Source organism: Colletotrichum aenigma (assembly GCF_013390185.1).
Source record: "Colletotrichum aenigma strain Cg56 chromosome Unknown KSG_Cg56_contig10, whole genome shotgun sequence".
Lineage (NCBI taxonomy): Eukaryota > Fungi > Ascomycota > Sordariomycetes > Glomerellales > Glomerellaceae > Colletotrichum > Colletotrichum aenigma.
The window spans coordinates 944,241-959,993 of NW_023500916.1; the positions used below are offsets into that span (position 1 = coordinate 944,241).

Sequence of the window (15,753 nt, forward strand, 5' to 3'; positions counted from 1 at the left end):
GCGCTCCTTCGCCAAGATGCAGTTTTCGCCGTTGGAATTCTGGTTGATATGTAGATTACTTAAGGGCTCTCTTGATCCGCGGCCCTGTGTTACGACGGAGTCTATCCCTTGATCATTGGATTGAATAATAACGAGTCAACGATTTCGACAACGCTTTTGACGCCAAACACCATTTACTACTATTACCTGCACGCAAGAAGAGAAGGAAACGAAGAACACTATCAATATGGGCGGCACACTCAGTCCGGAGCAGATCATGTACATCGTACGGATTGTCGTCGTCGTACTAGCTCTGATCCCGATGGTGGTCCTTTTCGCAAAGCTCGTCCGCAAGCCAGGGTATCGCCATGACACGACACGCAGATGGGTTGACTACACCAAGGTTGGCTTTGGCCTCTGGATGCTGTAAGCTGCCTCCAACCACGCCCTTAGAAATATGCCAGGAGAAAATGTCTAACAAAACCAACTCAACAGATCGCACCTCCTCTACATCGCCGTCTGGTCCTGCCTCGCCAGCGCCGCATATGACAGGTACTTCGCGCTGCGACACTCCGTCGGCGTAGCCGTCAATGTGCTTGTCAACATGCAATTCTTCGTCGAAGTCGTGCTAAACCTCTCCATTTTCCTCGCCGTCTTCTACATGGCACACGCCCTGACACAGCTCCGGACCGAGGGCGATGAGGTCTCAAGCGCCTATCGCAAGGGCCGTGGCTTCGCCCTCGGCGGCTCGATTTTGGTCGTCCTGCTTTCGTTCGTTGCATTCTGTCTCTACCTCGACGACAGGTTCGGCAGATATTACAAGGAATACGAGTATCTGGTGGCGTCATGCTTGATGCTTACCTCTTACAGCATTTTGATAATCATGGCCATCGGGTCTGTTGTGTATGCTGCAAAGTCACGCAAGAAGGCGTTCGGTAGCGGATTGGAACAGGTACGTTGGGGCTTCCCGTCTCTCAGGGCGACAAGATCGCGGGTATCCTAATGCATTTACTACAGGCGGCCAAGATCGTAGTGACTGTTGCCTCCCTCTTTCTCGTTCGCGAGTGTTGGGGCCTGGTCAACATCTTTTTCGGAGGCGGGTCCTACTGGGGTTACTATATTGTGCTTTACGTCTTGGACATTGTCCTGACGACTTACCTGCCCCTCGTCATTCTGATTCTGCTCTACTCTGTGGCGACGAAGGAGTCTTACGCCATGTCAAAGATGCAGTACCAATCGAAAGCCATTGATTCCGACAAAGGCGTTTGAGAGGGTTGAGCAGTCGGTTGTCGGAGATACGGAACGAGACTATGACGTGACATGAAGTTAAGGGAGTTGTTACGTAGCAATGATTAGCAAGGAAGACTGATTTGGGCAACTATTCAGTTTCCAATGCATGGATGCATGCATGTATTGGATTAAGGGTTATCGATATGGCTAGATCCCGCATGAGAACGCTCCACAACGAGCGATGTCACACCACTTGCTTTCTCAGAACATGAGTAATAGACATCTATTATCTAGAATTGTAGATCTCGACCTCCGTCTTGAAACGCCCCTTGAGATTGGTCGGGTAAGAATGTTTGCAGAGCCGCCGGTTTCACCTGCTCTTTGCGGACTTGGCAGGTCATCTTAGTTCTCTTCTTCGGCAACGTACTCGTCAGGTGCAACGAAGTCCTCAGATACCCAAGTCTTGGCGATGTACCTAGCCACATGTCAGCAGCCCCTCGATTCCGTTTCCGCCCTTACCGAAACTCACTTGGTATGGCTTCCTCTAGCAGCAAGTTCTCCCTTCTTGTTGAAGAATTGAACGGTAGTGTAGGCGAGGGTCCTTCCCACTGCAAGTCGTCAACGATAGTTTCTGCGCGTTGAAAGCAGAGTGACCTACTCTTGTCGCAGATGGCAGTGCCGGTCATAATGTCACCAGGTGTTCCTCCGGGGTTCAAGTACGTGACTAGGTTTATCAGTGCCAGGGATTTTCTGAGAAATTATGCGACAAACCGTTGATATCAGTGGAGACGCCAGTCATGAAGCGTCCTTTTGAGGCGACAGCGAGGGAGCCGCCGAGGTCGACGAGACTGGCAAGGGTACCTCCATGGATGGTTTGCAGACGGTTCTAGATAATATGAGCAATGAAAAACCGATCAGCATGAACTTCATACCGTGTGCTCCTTCTGGATGGCCAGCTCGAACTCGACCTTACCGACAGAGGCGCCCGTTACTCTGAACTGCAGTGAAGTGAGTCTCACGTCAACAACACTACTGAGAGACTTTTTCATACGTTGTTACCAAGGAGTCTAAAGTCCCATCAGCTGCATGCACATTGACAAATACATCACGAGAATGCAAGGACGAGCATCTCGATACAACTCCAACTCACCTCGGCTCAAGCCCAGAGTCTTTGGAGAAGGAGTTGAGGACCTGGAGTGATGGTCAGTGCCGATCTCAGACCAATTGACTCAAAAAAGACTCACAGATCGCACGAAGCGAAGGGGCGGCAGCTTAGGCGGCATCTTGGAACTCAAAAGTCGATGAAGGGCTGTTGAGATGAGATTCACTCGTCCAGTTGAGTAAGAGTTCGGCGGTCTTCGGCAATTGGAGGCAGTCGCACCCGCCCGCAAGCTATCAATATGACGTGCCTTCCCGGCTTTCGTCCCTTCTCGCAGCCGACATGGATAAGACGCCGATAAGCAGCCGATAAGATAAGCGCATGCAGCACCAGGGGGGCCTGAGGCGGAAAGTTCCGCTAACTAGTAATCCCTGCTCAATGATTGAATGACGGACCTGATCGCCTGTCGCAAATAATCGAGAACTTGTCCAAACCCAACAGCACACGACCACGACCGAGTCCCACGACTCCAACGCCCCCAGCGCAGCGACAACCCCCCGAACGAGCCTCGCGCCTTCCTCTCCGCCCGATCATGAGATAACACAAGAAAATCTTGCCGACCTCCTCCTCCCGCCCCCAAACCACCGCGCGCAAACTCGCCCATCATGTCGGTCAGCTCGGGTCAATCACTCCAGCTGGCCGACTACCTGGAGAAGCTGCCAGGCACGACCTTCAGGAAGCTGTACCTCCAGCCCTCGACCGCCTTCGCCATCTTCAGAAGGATGATCCCCCCGCTGGGTGAGCCTCGCCGTCGTCGTCGCCGTCTCCGCGGCGCTCGCTGAGCATGGAACAAGCTAGCTAACCCAGGCATCCAAACCTCCCCAGCAAAAACCATCGTCATGGCCATCCTGTACATGCCCAAGCCAATGCTCCTCGAAGACCTCGATCTCTGGGTGAAGCCCGACTCGCGACGGTACAACGCCCTCACGCGTTACCCTTCCTCCCACTGCGCAGCCGCAAAATCTTTCTAACACAACTTCTTCCCTCCCACAGGCAAAAAGACCAAGCCATCTCGACCCTGCGCTCCCTCCACATCCTCCAAATCACCGTCCCGTCGAAAGAACGCCCGCAGGAGATGCAGCTCACCACAAACTTCAAATCCTCCCTGCGCCTCGCCCTCGAGGGCGGCGGCCACCACAACTCCTTCGGCGTCCCCTCCACCCTCCCCGTCCCGCCCGAGATCACCATCCCCTTCCTCGACCGCTACGCCCGCCGCAAGTGGGACGACATCCTCCACTACATCGTCGCCACCGTCAACCCCGGCAGCGCCGACCTGAGCGGGCCTAAGTCGTCCGTTAAGAACCTGCTCGTCGCAGGCCAGCTCGTCCGCCGCCAGCAGGGCGCCGTCTGCATCACCCAGGCCGGCTTCACCTTCCTCCTCCAGGAGGCAAACGCCCAGGTCTGGACCCTCCTCCTCCTCTGGCTCGACGCCACCGACCACGCCCAGGACTCCGCCGGCATGGAGTCCACCGACATGCTCTCCTTCCTCTTCCTCCTCGCCTCCCTCGAGCTCGGCCGCGCCTACGACACAAACGCCCTCACCGAGGAGCGCCGCAACATGCTTCCCTCCCTCATGGATTTCGGCCTAATCTACATCCCCTCCCACAAGCCGCAGCAGTACTTCCCCACCCGCCTCGCCACCACCCTCACAAGCAGCTCCAGCGCCCTCCGCAGCGCGGGCGCAGGCTTCTCCGCCGCCCTCGCAGCAGCATCCGGCCCCGGTCCCGGCGGCAGCGGGCCCCGCAACGGCGCCAACCCAGGCAGCGGCGGCTCCGAAGAAACCCGCAGTGGCAGCATCATCGTCGAGACAAACTACCGCGTCTACGCCTACGGCCAGACCCCGCTCCAGATCGCCGTGCTCTCCCTCTTCTGCAAGCTCAAGCTGCGCTTCGCGGACATGGTCTCGGGCCGCCTGACGCGCAACTCGATCCGCAACGCCGTCGAGCGCGGCATCACCGCCGACCAGATCATCTCCTACCTCGCGTCCCACGCGCACGAGCAGATGCACCGCTTCGCCGCCGTCCGGAGCAAGCCCGTGCTCCCGCCGACGGTCATTGACCAGATCCGCCTGTGGCAGCTCGAGACGGAGCGCATGACCACCACCAGCGGGTTCCTGTTCCGCGACTTTGACAGCCCCAGGGAGTACGAGGACATTGCGGGCTACGCGGCGGAGATTGGCGTGTTGACGTGGCGGAACGACAAGCTGGGCATGTTCTTTGCGAGCAAGCATGAGCAGATCAGGGATTACCTGAAGCTGCGGAAGAAGGCAGAGGATTAGGATAGACTGGACAGCGGGCGCCAAGGGAATTACACCACAGAAGAGGCGCCGAGTACACGCGGAAATACACACACTGAAATGCATTAGCAGGCGTTGGGGTTTGGGAGAGAGGAACCACGGACTGGTCGGTGTAGAGAAGTAAATGGGTATTGGTCCTAACAGCTGATTTTTCGTCTCTCATAGCCTCCACATATACAGATGCAGGGACTTTTTTGTGTCCGTTGTACAGGCTTCCGCGATAGCTCTCTCGCGAGAGTTGTGACAATGTGATGCTTTTCCCAGTTATCCCTCCAAGACAGCCCAAAACAAAAACGCCTGTCCATGTTGTCGCACTTTGATAATCCTTCATGTCAAACCACGTAAACCTCAAAGCATACTGACACGCTTGCCAGTGCGGTATTTTCCCTCGATACCCTGTTTCTCAGGGCGAGGGGCGCCCATACTGCGTCGTCCGCCGCCGAAAATTCTCGCCACGAATCCCTTGTCCATGCTCGCGCCGTGAGGCAGAAGTGCCACGCGGTTGTTGCGGCGCGCGTAAATCTCCTGCCAGGCATGCAGGCTCTTCTGCGCCTCGGGTGTGGCACAGAGCGAGTCGAGATGCAAGAAGACGCGCAGACAGCGGTTGTCCTCCTCGTCGAGAACCTTGGTCTCTCTGCTGACGGCTGTAGTACTGTAGCGGTCCAATGCGGTCGTCGTGCTGAGAGGGAGATTGCCGCGGCTTTGGTAAGCCGCTCGCTGGTCGCGGACAACAGTGGATCTTGAGGCGTGGGCGGAAACAAGGGTTCCAAGAGAGTGAGGCTGGAGATCCTCGTTGTGAAAACGATCGTGGAGAGACTGGAAGCGACCTGCCCAGTACTGGGATGATTGGGCAGTATTGATGATGAGAGGGTTGACCTCAGCGCTCATGGGCGTGGGGACTCGGGATGTGTCCGTAGTGCTAAGGGTGCTAGTTGAGGAGCCACTGACTTTGCGCGAGGAAACCGATCTGCTTGTAGAAGCCTTGCGGTCACTTGTGAAGCTCGTGAGTGAAGTCCTTGAAAGAGATGCTGTGAGGTTGGATAAAACGGTCATGGTCCGTGACTTTGGGATGCGTTTCTTCTCTACGCGGCTGGAAGGACGGGAGTTGAACTTGGATTGGATTCCCGAGCTTGGAGCAAGCGACGGGCTGCTTTCCGACGAAGAGGTGAATGTGACTTCTCCGGACTTTGACAAAGGCGGCTGATTCTCATCGTTTCGAGCAGCCGCTCCGGTGAGGGCGTTGACGTCAAAACTGGCGACAGTGGGATTGCTGGAGAGGGGTCCACCGTGTGAGAAGCCTGCCGAGATTCGTCTTGCATGGGAGGCGGCGGTGTGTCCAGTTTCTTTGCCTGTCGATGAGGGCTTGGGGAGGCGTCCGGGGTCTCCAAAGTGGCCATGCGAGGCACTGAAGGGAAGGCGGGCGGAGTCTGTGTTGGTGTGGGATATTTCTCCCAGAACGTGACGATCGTTGAGACCAGGAAGTGCTTCAGGCGAGAAACGGGGTTCGTTGAACTGCTCAGATCCATCTCGTCCTCCGAATCCCTGCTGCAATTTCTCCATGGTTCCATCCGGGCCCGGGGTGGGAGCTCTTCCTCGAGTTGATCGGGGCATTCGACTGCCACGGGGAGTCTTTTGGTGATTAGATGCAGGGCCTGGCCGATGAAACTGCCGAATGACACTGGTCTGTGGCTGTGGCTGTGAGGGTTCTGGCTGGGATTGGGTTGTGTCGTTGATGCTGTGGATGATGGTGATGGCGTCGGCTCGTTGGAGGTCAGCCCCGTCATTGCGACGGACTGGTCCAACGGGGCCAGAGATTGTCGGGCGGGCGAGGCCGCCTCCGGAGAGACGGGAGCCTCGGTTCCGCGTAGGAAGGAACGAAGAATTAGACAGACGGTCTCGCATTGTTCCAGGACGACGACGAAAACGGCGACAGAGAAAACGCCGGAAAGGAAGATGGCGTAGGGGAGGGCCCAGACAAAGACGACGGAAAGGGAAATGGTCCAAGTGGCCAGCGCGCCTTCCGCAGCAGTGCTGCAGATCTGGCCGACGTGGAGAAAGGTAGAAGCAAAAATAGAAAAACAAACAGCGACTGTCCTGGCAAGATATAAGCAGAGGTGGAGGTTGGTTTGGAAGATGCAGAGACTGTGGGCGATGAGGGTGTAGAGGGCTCGCGTAGTGTGGAAGAGCAGAAGCAAGCCGAGGGACCCGGGTTTCGCGGGGGGCATTGTCAAAGTGAAAGAAAGTCGCGAGAAGGAAAAAATCAAAAAAGAAAAAGGCCCCTTCAGACGGGCCGCAGAGTGCTCGATTGGGCGAACCGACAAGACGCGCGGTGGGCTGGGTGAATTGGGCCGTGGGATCTGTGAAGTTCAGCTTCAGATGAAAAAAGGTGCTCTGATGTTTCGATGTCGTTGGATGACTTGGCTGCGTCGTAAGGTAAACGCCGAAGGCACGGGCGATGACGATTAACCTGCTCTTTGGTCGCAGCTTCTGCCACTGCAGGAAGGAAGGAAGGTACGGATGATAATGTGCGGAAGGTGCTCATCTGCATCCCACGGCAGGAACTCTCGTGATGGTCGACAACAACAACAACAACAACAACAACAACAGAAGCAACGCGCCCAACTGCTTTCCCCCCTGTTTTCTCCATCTCAATGTCAGAAGCTGCAATCCATCCAAACTGCACTAAAGTGACAGTACGGCTGTAGTACTCCTTTCTCTGCTGTCGTCTCTGTTGCCTCTGCCGTCGTCTATTATCATCCTCCATCGTCATTATCCATCGTTATCGTCTGTCATCGTTGTCCTTCGTCGTCGTCTATCGTCGTTGTATATCTTCATCGTTGTTTTGTCGTTCCTGTCGTTCATCATTGTCGTCCCTCGCTGTCGTCCCTCGCTGTCGACCTTCGTCGTCGTCCCTCGTCATCGTCCTGCGTCGTCGTCCTGCATCGTCGTCCCTCATCCCGCGTTATTATTATTATTGTTATTGTTACTTAATGCTGCTGTTCCTATCTTAGTTATTATTCTCACTACTTCCTATTCTTGATTTTTGTTCGGGATATTAGGGGAGCAATATCACGCTTCTCGTTTTTTATTTTGTTTTCTCTTTGCTCTCTATTCTTTTTTTTCTTGATGTGTTTCCCACTGTCTTTTCTGTTTCTCTGTTTTTCTCTGTCTTTTACCCTGTTTTTCTTTCTATTTCATCTTGATGTTTTATTTCAACTTGAGCATCTCGTTACCACTCAGTTGTTTTAGACACCCCATTGATATCTATGAATATCCTGAATCTGCGTGACTGCCATAGCCCGCCCAGCGAGAAGTTGCACGGGAGTGGCAAACCAGTAAGAGCAGTTCGGTCAGTGTTTGGTCCACAAATAGGATCGCAGTGGCCTAAATTATAGCACAATTTCAAACCTACCGAGAATGCAGGAAATGTAGTCACTTGTGCAGGGCAAGGATGGTCGGTCTCTTGCGTTCAGGTAGCTTCGCATCGCATCATTTGTGGCTGCTGTTCATGAATCTCATTTCATCAGGCCTTTCTCACCATGATGCACGGCAAGAGCGTTCAACTGCACGCACCAGCCTATGCAAACTCTACTCTAGATGAATCCTTCCCTAGACCGCGTCTCTAGCTCTCCCACCCCTCAATCCTGAAGCGGAAAACCTCGTCGCCCTTTCCTCTTTCGATAGGGTTGCCGTTGCCATCCCACAGCGCCCTTTCCCGATACGACACATTGCCGTCCCAGTCGACCATAATGACCGTCTGTCGCTGCGTGCCGTACAGCCCTACCTCGAAGCCAAGGTTAGGCTTGGTCGGCGGGTCAGGCCGCTCGCCCAGCTGCAAACTCTCGGCTGCCTTCTGGTCATCCGTTGCGAAATGCCCCGGTCCCCTCGCAACCGCGTCCGCCATCGCTTTGCGGTGGCTCTCATCGCCGATGGCAGGCACGAAGATGCTCTGCTTCAGCTCCTTGATGTAATCCGCCAGGCTCATATCCGGATGCTTGGGCAGCGTGTCGGTATCGAGCACAGAAAAAAGGCGCTCGGCAAGGGCCTCCTCAGCCAGATTCTTGTCGACCGCCTCTTGAACGGCCTCCTTGACGAGCTTTTTCCCGAGCTCCACCTTCGGCCACGGCTTGGGGTCGTTGTACACCGTGTTGCTGAGCCCGTACACCTCGCCCCGCGTCTCCGCGATCCACGGCACGTCCTCCAGCTGGTCGCAGCGGTTCGACACAATGGCGATCCCCTCAAGCGCGCGCGCGGGCTTCTCATCCTCGCCGCGCTTGGGCTTCAGCTTGCCGGCGACCATGGAGAAGCCGCCGACGCCCTTGACGCCGCCGTCCTTGACGAGGTCGGCGACGGAGGCCGGGGCGGGCTCGGCGGGGTCGGAGCCGAGCCAGTGGTTGGTCATGCCGCCGCGGCTGCGGGCGGCATGGATGGGGTGGGTGGCGTCGCCGAGATCGGTCTCGCGGTAGTTTGTGAGCACGGCGAGGTGGCCGGTCTTGGTGACGCCGAGCCAGGTGCCCTTCTCCTCGCGCTGGAGGTCGCGGGCGGAGAGGACGGCGGCGCCCGAGGGATGGGTCCACCAGTGCGGCCGTGAGGTGGGACGCAGGATGAACTCGTCGCGGTTGTCGACGACGATAAGGGCGTAGTCCGGGTGGGCGGTGGTGAGGAGGACGATACACATGGTGGGCGGATGTGCTCGTTGCTGTCTTTCGAGTTGGCGGATTCCAGTAGTGAGGTTCCTTTGTATCGAATCAGGCTTCTTTGATGGCCGGCCTGTCGTGTGTGCGTATTCTCCCTTTCTTCCTGCGTCTTTGACGATGTCCTCGGTCTGATCTGGAACGATAGCGGGGGTCGTAATCCTTCCAACCTAGCAGCTGGGATGAATCAACGCCCGGACGTGGTGTACGGATGAATGACTGATGTGGTGGCTCTCGGTGTTACTGCTTTGGCTTGTAGAACTGTCGGGGAAGCTTTTCGACTGTCTGTTTCCCGCTTCCTTTTAAAAAAAAAAGCCCAGATCCAGGTTCGAAAAATCAGTCCACCTTCAAAACGCAACGCAAAGATCAGCTCGGCCCAACACGTATGCTTGGCTTTTTGGACGTGTGTCTGCCTCGGCCTCGGGTTGTCATGCATCGTCTGACGGCGGACGCTTGGCGGCTGGTGGCAGCGTGGCAGCGTCCCCGTTCGTCCACTCCGACAGCGGTGCCGGCCGGAGAATGACACAATATGGGCCGCCTGTGCCTCCTGCTAGGACTGAATCTGTAGGGAAAGGTAGCGTCGTACATGGACCAGCTGATTGCAGCTGACAGCATTGTGACGTGCGGGGTGACGGTTCGAGGGACTTGGTCTCTCTACAGGTATTTTCGTGTTGGACGTGGGGAAGAAGAGGGTGGCTGATGGAAGAATGAGGCTGGAGCTGGATGGCTGTGGCGGTGTTGTAGTCGCTGCTTATGTAACCCATCAGTTGCTCCGGATAATTCCCGGCCACTGTTCATCATCCGCAATCACCCGCAGTCGCAGCACCTTTCCACATCAATCAACTGAAAATGGCCCAACAGACAAGACCAGCCCAGGGACCCATGGTAGAAGTTTGGAAGCGTCCATCGAAACATAAAAGAACGCGGACTGGCTTACCGAAGACCAGCCCTTTGGGTCCCAATCCAACGTCGATCGGGACTCGCCTAACGATTTGCAAAAGCGAACGTTGTCGGCCTCGTCAGCAGTTTCGTTTCCAGAGAACCACCCGACGCACTGAGAAGACGCGTCGACCTTCACCGCTTGCCCATCACGCCCATGTGTGACTCCCATTCTTTTTATCGAATGGGTCGGCTTCGTCAGCGATGACACTCGCTCATCACAACTGGTCGCCGGTCATACACGGCGGGAAGATTACCCGACTGACATGGAGAATCCGGCAAAGTGGATATGTCGCTGCCTTGTTGCGGCCCCTCTAGAGCCACCGCGACGGCCGCAATCACCCTAGTCAGAGGTTCCGGTCTTGGTCGACTAGGAATGGGTGATGGCGGAGACATTCAAACGGAGTCGGCAAATCGCGCTGGATGTTTATTGTACTCGATCACAGACGACTGGAAATTGGGTTGTCTACGAGATGAAGGAGCTTTGTCGAGGCCAGGAACATGCTCTAAGAGATCTCTCGAAGCTTTTCAGCCGCCTGAGAAGTACTCTCGACGCATTGCGTGCTATCATGGGCCCCGGCACCAACGACACTCCTATCCTGGCGCATCGGTTTGCCTAATCAGCGGAACCGCTCCGATCTCATTCGACTGAACAGGCACTCCCATGCTACCCCGCCGAAGCGTCTTCTCCAAGTCGCCAAACCCATGGCCAACGACCTTCCTATTCTGTCCTCGCGCTTATGTTGGTACTCGTCCCGGGCCACAATCCATTGCAGTTGGCAGCGGAAAGCCAGACTCGCGGCCGAACCACTCACATAGAATTTCGAGCCAACGTCTGGACCTGCGAGCTCCGCCAGCGTACCATTGCCAAGAGCTCTGCTTCCAGCAAAATTACTGTGAACAGCATTGCGCGTCTTCGTTGCGACTCTAAATGCTCGCGACGCCACAGTTCTGCAGCCCGGACAAGCGCAGCCGGGAGGCCCAGCCAAGCGGCACAGCCAGACGCAACTCAAGGGACCTTTGTCGACGTTGATCAGGCCTCGTCAACATGGTATTACAGACCGCGCGTGAGATTCGTCCCGCCGGTTCCTCCGCCCCCGGGGTCCCTCCCTGGCACTCACATACGTGAGTCAACGAGCACCGTCATCCTCGGTACCATCCTCGCCGATATCAATATTAAGCTTATTTGACAAGCCCCCTCCGCGGCTGACTCCATTCCTTCAATCCAGGTCAATTTGTCTTTAAATTGTCAATCGTTGAGCCAAGTCACCTTGCCCTTCTGTATAGCTGCGAGTTCAGATCAGACTTGGACCCTGAATCCCACGAGCCCGGTACGGTCGTGGTAGAGTTACATTAGCGGCCGTCGCGCCAAGGCACACCCCACCATGAGCTCGAGGTGTCTCAACGACGACTCCCTCGGGCCCGGCGTCCAAGGATGTCGAGGCAACTTCGATTTCACCCTCCGATTCGAGAGGATATTTCTAGCCATCATTCCCGCAGCCGTCTTTGCTGCTCTTTCATTACCCCGCATCGCATATTTGTCCAGGAAACCGCGGATCGTGGGCGCCAAAAGCATTCAAGCGATTAAACTGGTTCGTGATGAACAAACCGATGAATGATGACCTTCACGTGAGAATCTAATAAGGTATATAGGCAACGATCACCGTCTTTGCGACGCTCCAATTTGTTCTTCTCGTTCTTCAGACAACAAACAATGGCTCGCGCGTTGATGGCTTCGCCGTGTCAGCGTCAGCTCTCGCTTTCGTCGCAGCCTTGTTCATGCTGGGCCTATCTTACGCCGAGCACTCAAGAGCCCCGAGGCCGTCGATCTTGTTGACAGCTTACGTGTTCCTCCAGATCCTGTTCGACATCGCTCAAACTCGAACGTCCTGGTTGATGGCCAGGACATTCTCAACCCAACTCTTCGCCAGGCTCTTCACCGCGTCGCTGGTTGTGAAGATTGTGATCCTCCTCATCGAGGCACAGAGAAAGACGCGATGGATCCGGTGGACGGCAAGCGAGCACAGCCCTGAGGAAACGAGCGGCCTCTTCAGCCTTGGAGTATACTGGTGGCTCAATCGCCTCTTCCTTCACGGATACCGCAACGTCCTCTCGGTCCGCGACTTGTACTCCCTCGACCAAGGCATGATTGCCGAGACGATGCAAATCACCCTGGACCAGGAGCTGGAGAAAGGCACCTATCGCGGTCAGAAATATGGCCTTGCGCGTGCTCTCGGAAAGGCTCTCGCAGTTCCGCTGCTGCTCCCAGTCGCCCCGAGAATCGCGTTGATTGGATTCAACTTTAGCCAGCCATTCTTCATCCAGACCCTGCTCGAGTACCTGCAGGACCCCGAGGCGCCGAAAAGTACTGGGTATGGCCTCATCGGTGCCGCTGTCATGATCTACACTGGTATCGCCGTCTCAACTGCGTTGTACAATTACTTCTCACAACGGTCTCTTTACATGTCGCGTGGCTGCTTGTCAGCGGTCATCTACAAGAAGACGACCGAGGCCGACATCACCGCTGCTGGCGATGCTGCCGCCGTGACGCTGATGAGCACCGACACCGAGCGCATCATCCGCGGCTTCTACGGGCTCCATGAATTTTGGGCTAATCTTATTGAAGTTGCCCTCGGCTGCTGGCTGTTGGAGCGCCAGCTGGGTATCTCGTTCCTCGCGCCTATTGTCGTCATTCTGGTCTGCACGGGTGTGACGGTCCTGGTCGCCCAAGTGACCGGTGAGCGTCAGGCTCGATGGATGGCCCAGATTCAGAAACGCGTCGGTCTCACTGCTAACGTCATTTCCAACATGAAGTACTTGCGAATCTCGGGCATCACATCGCCTGTCGCCGAATTCGTCCAGAAGATGCGTGTCGAAGAGATCCACTACGGTACCCAGTTCCGATGGATGCTCATCATCACCGCTCTTGCGGCGCTCGCACCCAACATGATTTCCCCAGCTATCACTTTCGCTTTCGCCGCCTCGCGCTTGGATACGACCACTATCTTCACATCATTCTCGTTCTTGGTCCTCCTCAATGCACCGCTGGGCCAGCTTTTCCAGATGGTCCCTGCCGTCGTCGCCGGCTTCACCTGTCTCGACCGCATCCAGAACTTCCTCGAAGCGGACTCTCGTGTTGACTTCCGCCAGTCTTCCCGCCCGTCGATAGACCGATCATCCGGAGACACAACGTTTGGAGACGACACGGAGGGCATCCCTTTGAGCCCCGTTGGTAAGGACAGACGGCAGAGCTCCGAGAGCAAGGGTTCGACCTCGTCCATCTACATCGTGGACGGCAGCTTTGGGTGGACTTCGGACAAGATGGTACTCCGCGACATCACAGCCACGATCCCTTCATCTCAGCTTACCATCGTCGTCGGCCCCGTGGCATCTGGCAAGTCCACCCTCTGCAAAGCTCTCCTCGGAGAGGTGCCGCACAGCAGTGGTCTCGTCTCTGTGCCCTCACGCAACGCAGCTATCGGATACTGCGAGCAAACCCCCTTCCTGTCTAATGGATCCGTCAAGGACAATATCGTCGGCTATTCTACATTCAACCAAGCGAGATACGACGAGATCATTGGAGCGTGTATGCTACAGACCGATCTCTTGCTTCTTCCCTATGGAGATGACACAAAGATTGGAAGCAATGGCATCATGCTCAGTGGCGGACAGAAGCAGCGTGTCTCTCTTGCTCGCGCTCTTTACCTCAACTGCGATCTCATGATCTTCGACGACATTCTCAGTGGCCTCGACAACGACACTGCTGGCGAAGTCTTCCGCCGGGTTTTTGGGCTGGATGGCATCATTCCCCGCCGCAGAGCCACTGCGGTGCTGTGCACGCACGCCATCAAGTACCTTCCCCTGGCCGACCACATCATTGCTCTCGGCGCAGATGGCACGATGGTCGAAGAGGGCACATTCTCTGATCTGATGAAGGACAAGAAGTACGTCGCCAGCCTCGGCGTCACCGGCACGGACTCGGACACGGAGTCCGTCTCCAGCGACATCCCGGCCGATCAAGAAAAAGCAGCGTCGTCCTCGAAACCTAAGCGTCCGCTGGCTGTCGCTGCAGAGTTGATGGAGAAGTCGAGACAGACAGGAGACTTCAAGGTCTATGTCCACTACTTCAGGAGTCTCAATCTTTACGCAGTCACCATCTTTGTCGTAGGCTGCGCTTTTTACTCCCTCTGGAACACTTTCCCCACGATCTGGATGAAGTTTTGGACGGAAGACACTCTCCACAAGAGCAGCGCTTACTACGCTGGCTTGTTCGGTTTCTTCAAGGTCCTGCAGCTTCTTTCGCTCTTGGTCGCCGGTGTTGCCCAAATTATCTGGATGACCTCCTCCTCAGGCACTATTCTCCATCAGCAGGCTCTGCATACCGTCATCCACGCTCCCCTTAGCTTCTTTACCAACACGGACTCTGGCGTCGTCACCAACCTCTTCTCGCAGGATATGACCCTCATTGACAACGAGCTGCCCAACGCCCTCCTTAATGCGGTTATCTCCGGCTTTGATGCAGTGGCGATGGGAGCAGTTATTGCGGTCGCGTCGCCGTACATGTCTATCAGCTACCCATTCGTCATCGGGCTTTGCTGGATCATCCAAAAGTTCTATCTGAGGACCTCGCGGCAGCTTCGTCTACTGGATCTAGAGTCCAGGAGTCCACTCTAGTCAGTAACAGCCTCACATTCAACTATCGCATACGCTGACCAAGTCTAGCACTCACTTCCTCGACACCATCAAGGGTGTTGCCACGATCCGCGCTTTCGGTTGGACAGGTAGGGATATTGCACACAACCAGTACCTCCTCGACACCTCCCAACGTCCCGCGTACCTCCTCGCGATGATTCAGCAGTGGCTTGTCGTGGCGATGCATCTCATGGTCGCGTGCATCGCCGTCGTTCTCGTCGCCCTGGCTACTCAACTGAGGGCAAACTCTGGTTTCACTGGTGCTTCCCTGGTCACGCTCATGTCGTGGGGCGAGACCATCGCTTACCTCATTCGTTTCTACACCCAGCTTGAAACCTCCATTGGCGCTGTCGCTCGTATCAAGACGTTTTCTGAAAGGGTAAAGCCTGAGAGTCTTGAGGGTGAGGACATTGAGCCCCCTGAGGAGTGGCCGGAGAATGGCAGCATCGAGCTCAAAGGCGTCTCGGCGTCGTACAGGTAAGCTAATCACACCTTTGTATCGAACCAAGCTGACGTGAAATCATAGCAATGAGCAAGAGAAGACTATTGATGGCGACAGCACCCCACCAAGCCTAGCCCTCAAAGACCTCACCTTCTCCATCCAACCTGGTCAAAAGGTCGCCCTCTGTGGCCGCACAGGAAGGCAAGTCAACTAATTCCCCTCACATTTCTCACCCACTAACACACCTCAGCGGCAAATCATCCCTCATTCTCCTGCTTCTCCGCCTCCTCGACCCCCTCCCAAGCTGTTCACAAAGCATCGA

General features: G+C 55.9%; 6 protein-coding genes across 6 annotated transcripts; 3 read left to right on the forward strand and 3 right to left on the reverse strand.

The window, feature by feature from the left end:
* Window positions 1-226: 226 nt before the first annotated feature.
* Window positions 227-1,248, forward strand: CGCA056_v014116 (uncharacterized protein; the record flags this gene model as incomplete). The annotated part of the gene is made up of 3 exons (XM_037329358.1): window positions 227-405; window positions 475-931; window positions 997-1,248. 3 exons carry the CDS (start codon window positions 227-229, stop codon window positions 1,246-1,248), a joined length of 888 nt encoding a protein of 295 aa, XP_037172369.1.
* A 363-nt stretch (window positions 1,249-1,611) lies between these two features.
* CGCA056_v014117 (putative esterase) lies at window positions 1,612-2,492 on the reverse strand (the record flags this gene model as incomplete). The annotated part of the gene is made up of 8 exons (XM_037329359.1): window positions 1,612-1,684; window positions 1,739-1,817; window positions 1,868-1,933; window positions 1,981-2,095; window positions 2,142-2,207; window positions 2,261-2,276; window positions 2,360-2,400; window positions 2,454-2,492. 8 exons carry the CDS (start codon window positions 2,490-2,492, stop codon window positions 1,612-1,614), a joined length of 495 nt encoding a protein of 164 aa, XP_037172370.1.
* Window positions 2,493-2,973: 481 nt separating this feature from the next.
* On the forward strand, window positions 2,974-4,646 carry TFB2 (General transcription and DNA repair factor IIH subunit TFB2; the record flags this gene model as incomplete). Its single annotated transcript, XM_037329360.1, has 3 exons — window positions 2,974-3,106; window positions 3,176-3,281; window positions 3,362-4,646. 3 exons carry the CDS (start codon window positions 2,974-2,976, stop codon window positions 4,644-4,646), a joined length of 1,524 nt encoding a protein of 507 aa, XP_037172520.1.
* A 366-nt stretch (window positions 4,647-5,012) lies between these two features.
* On the reverse strand, window positions 5,013-6,224 carry CGCA056_v014119 (uncharacterized protein; the record flags this gene model as incomplete). Its single annotated transcript, XM_037329361.1, has 1 exon — window positions 5,013-6,224. One exon carries the CDS (start codon window positions 6,222-6,224, stop codon window positions 5,013-5,015), a length of 1,212 nt encoding a protein of 403 aa, XP_037172521.1.
* A 2,062-nt stretch (window positions 6,225-8,286) lies between these two features.
* On the reverse strand, window positions 8,287-9,342 carry CGCA056_v014120 (Transport and Golgi organization protein 2-like protein; the record flags this gene model as incomplete). The annotated part of the gene is made up of 1 exon (XM_037329362.1): window positions 8,287-9,342. One exon carries the CDS (start codon window positions 9,340-9,342, stop codon window positions 8,287-8,289), a length of 1,056 nt encoding a protein of 351 aa, XP_037171513.1.
* A 2,340-nt stretch (window positions 9,343-11,682) lies between these two features.
* Window positions 11,683-15,645, forward strand: CGCA056_v014121 (ABC transporter FUM19; the record flags this gene model as incomplete). Its single annotated transcript, XM_037329363.1, has 4 exons — window positions 11,683-11,889; window positions 11,951-14,970; window positions 15,020-15,466; window positions 15,516-15,645. The coding sequence occupies 4 exons, from the start codon at window positions 11,683-11,685 to the stop codon at window positions 15,643-15,645; spliced, it is 3,804 nt and encodes a 1,267-aa protein (XP_037172346.1).
* Window positions 15,646-15,753: the final 108 nt, after the last annotated feature.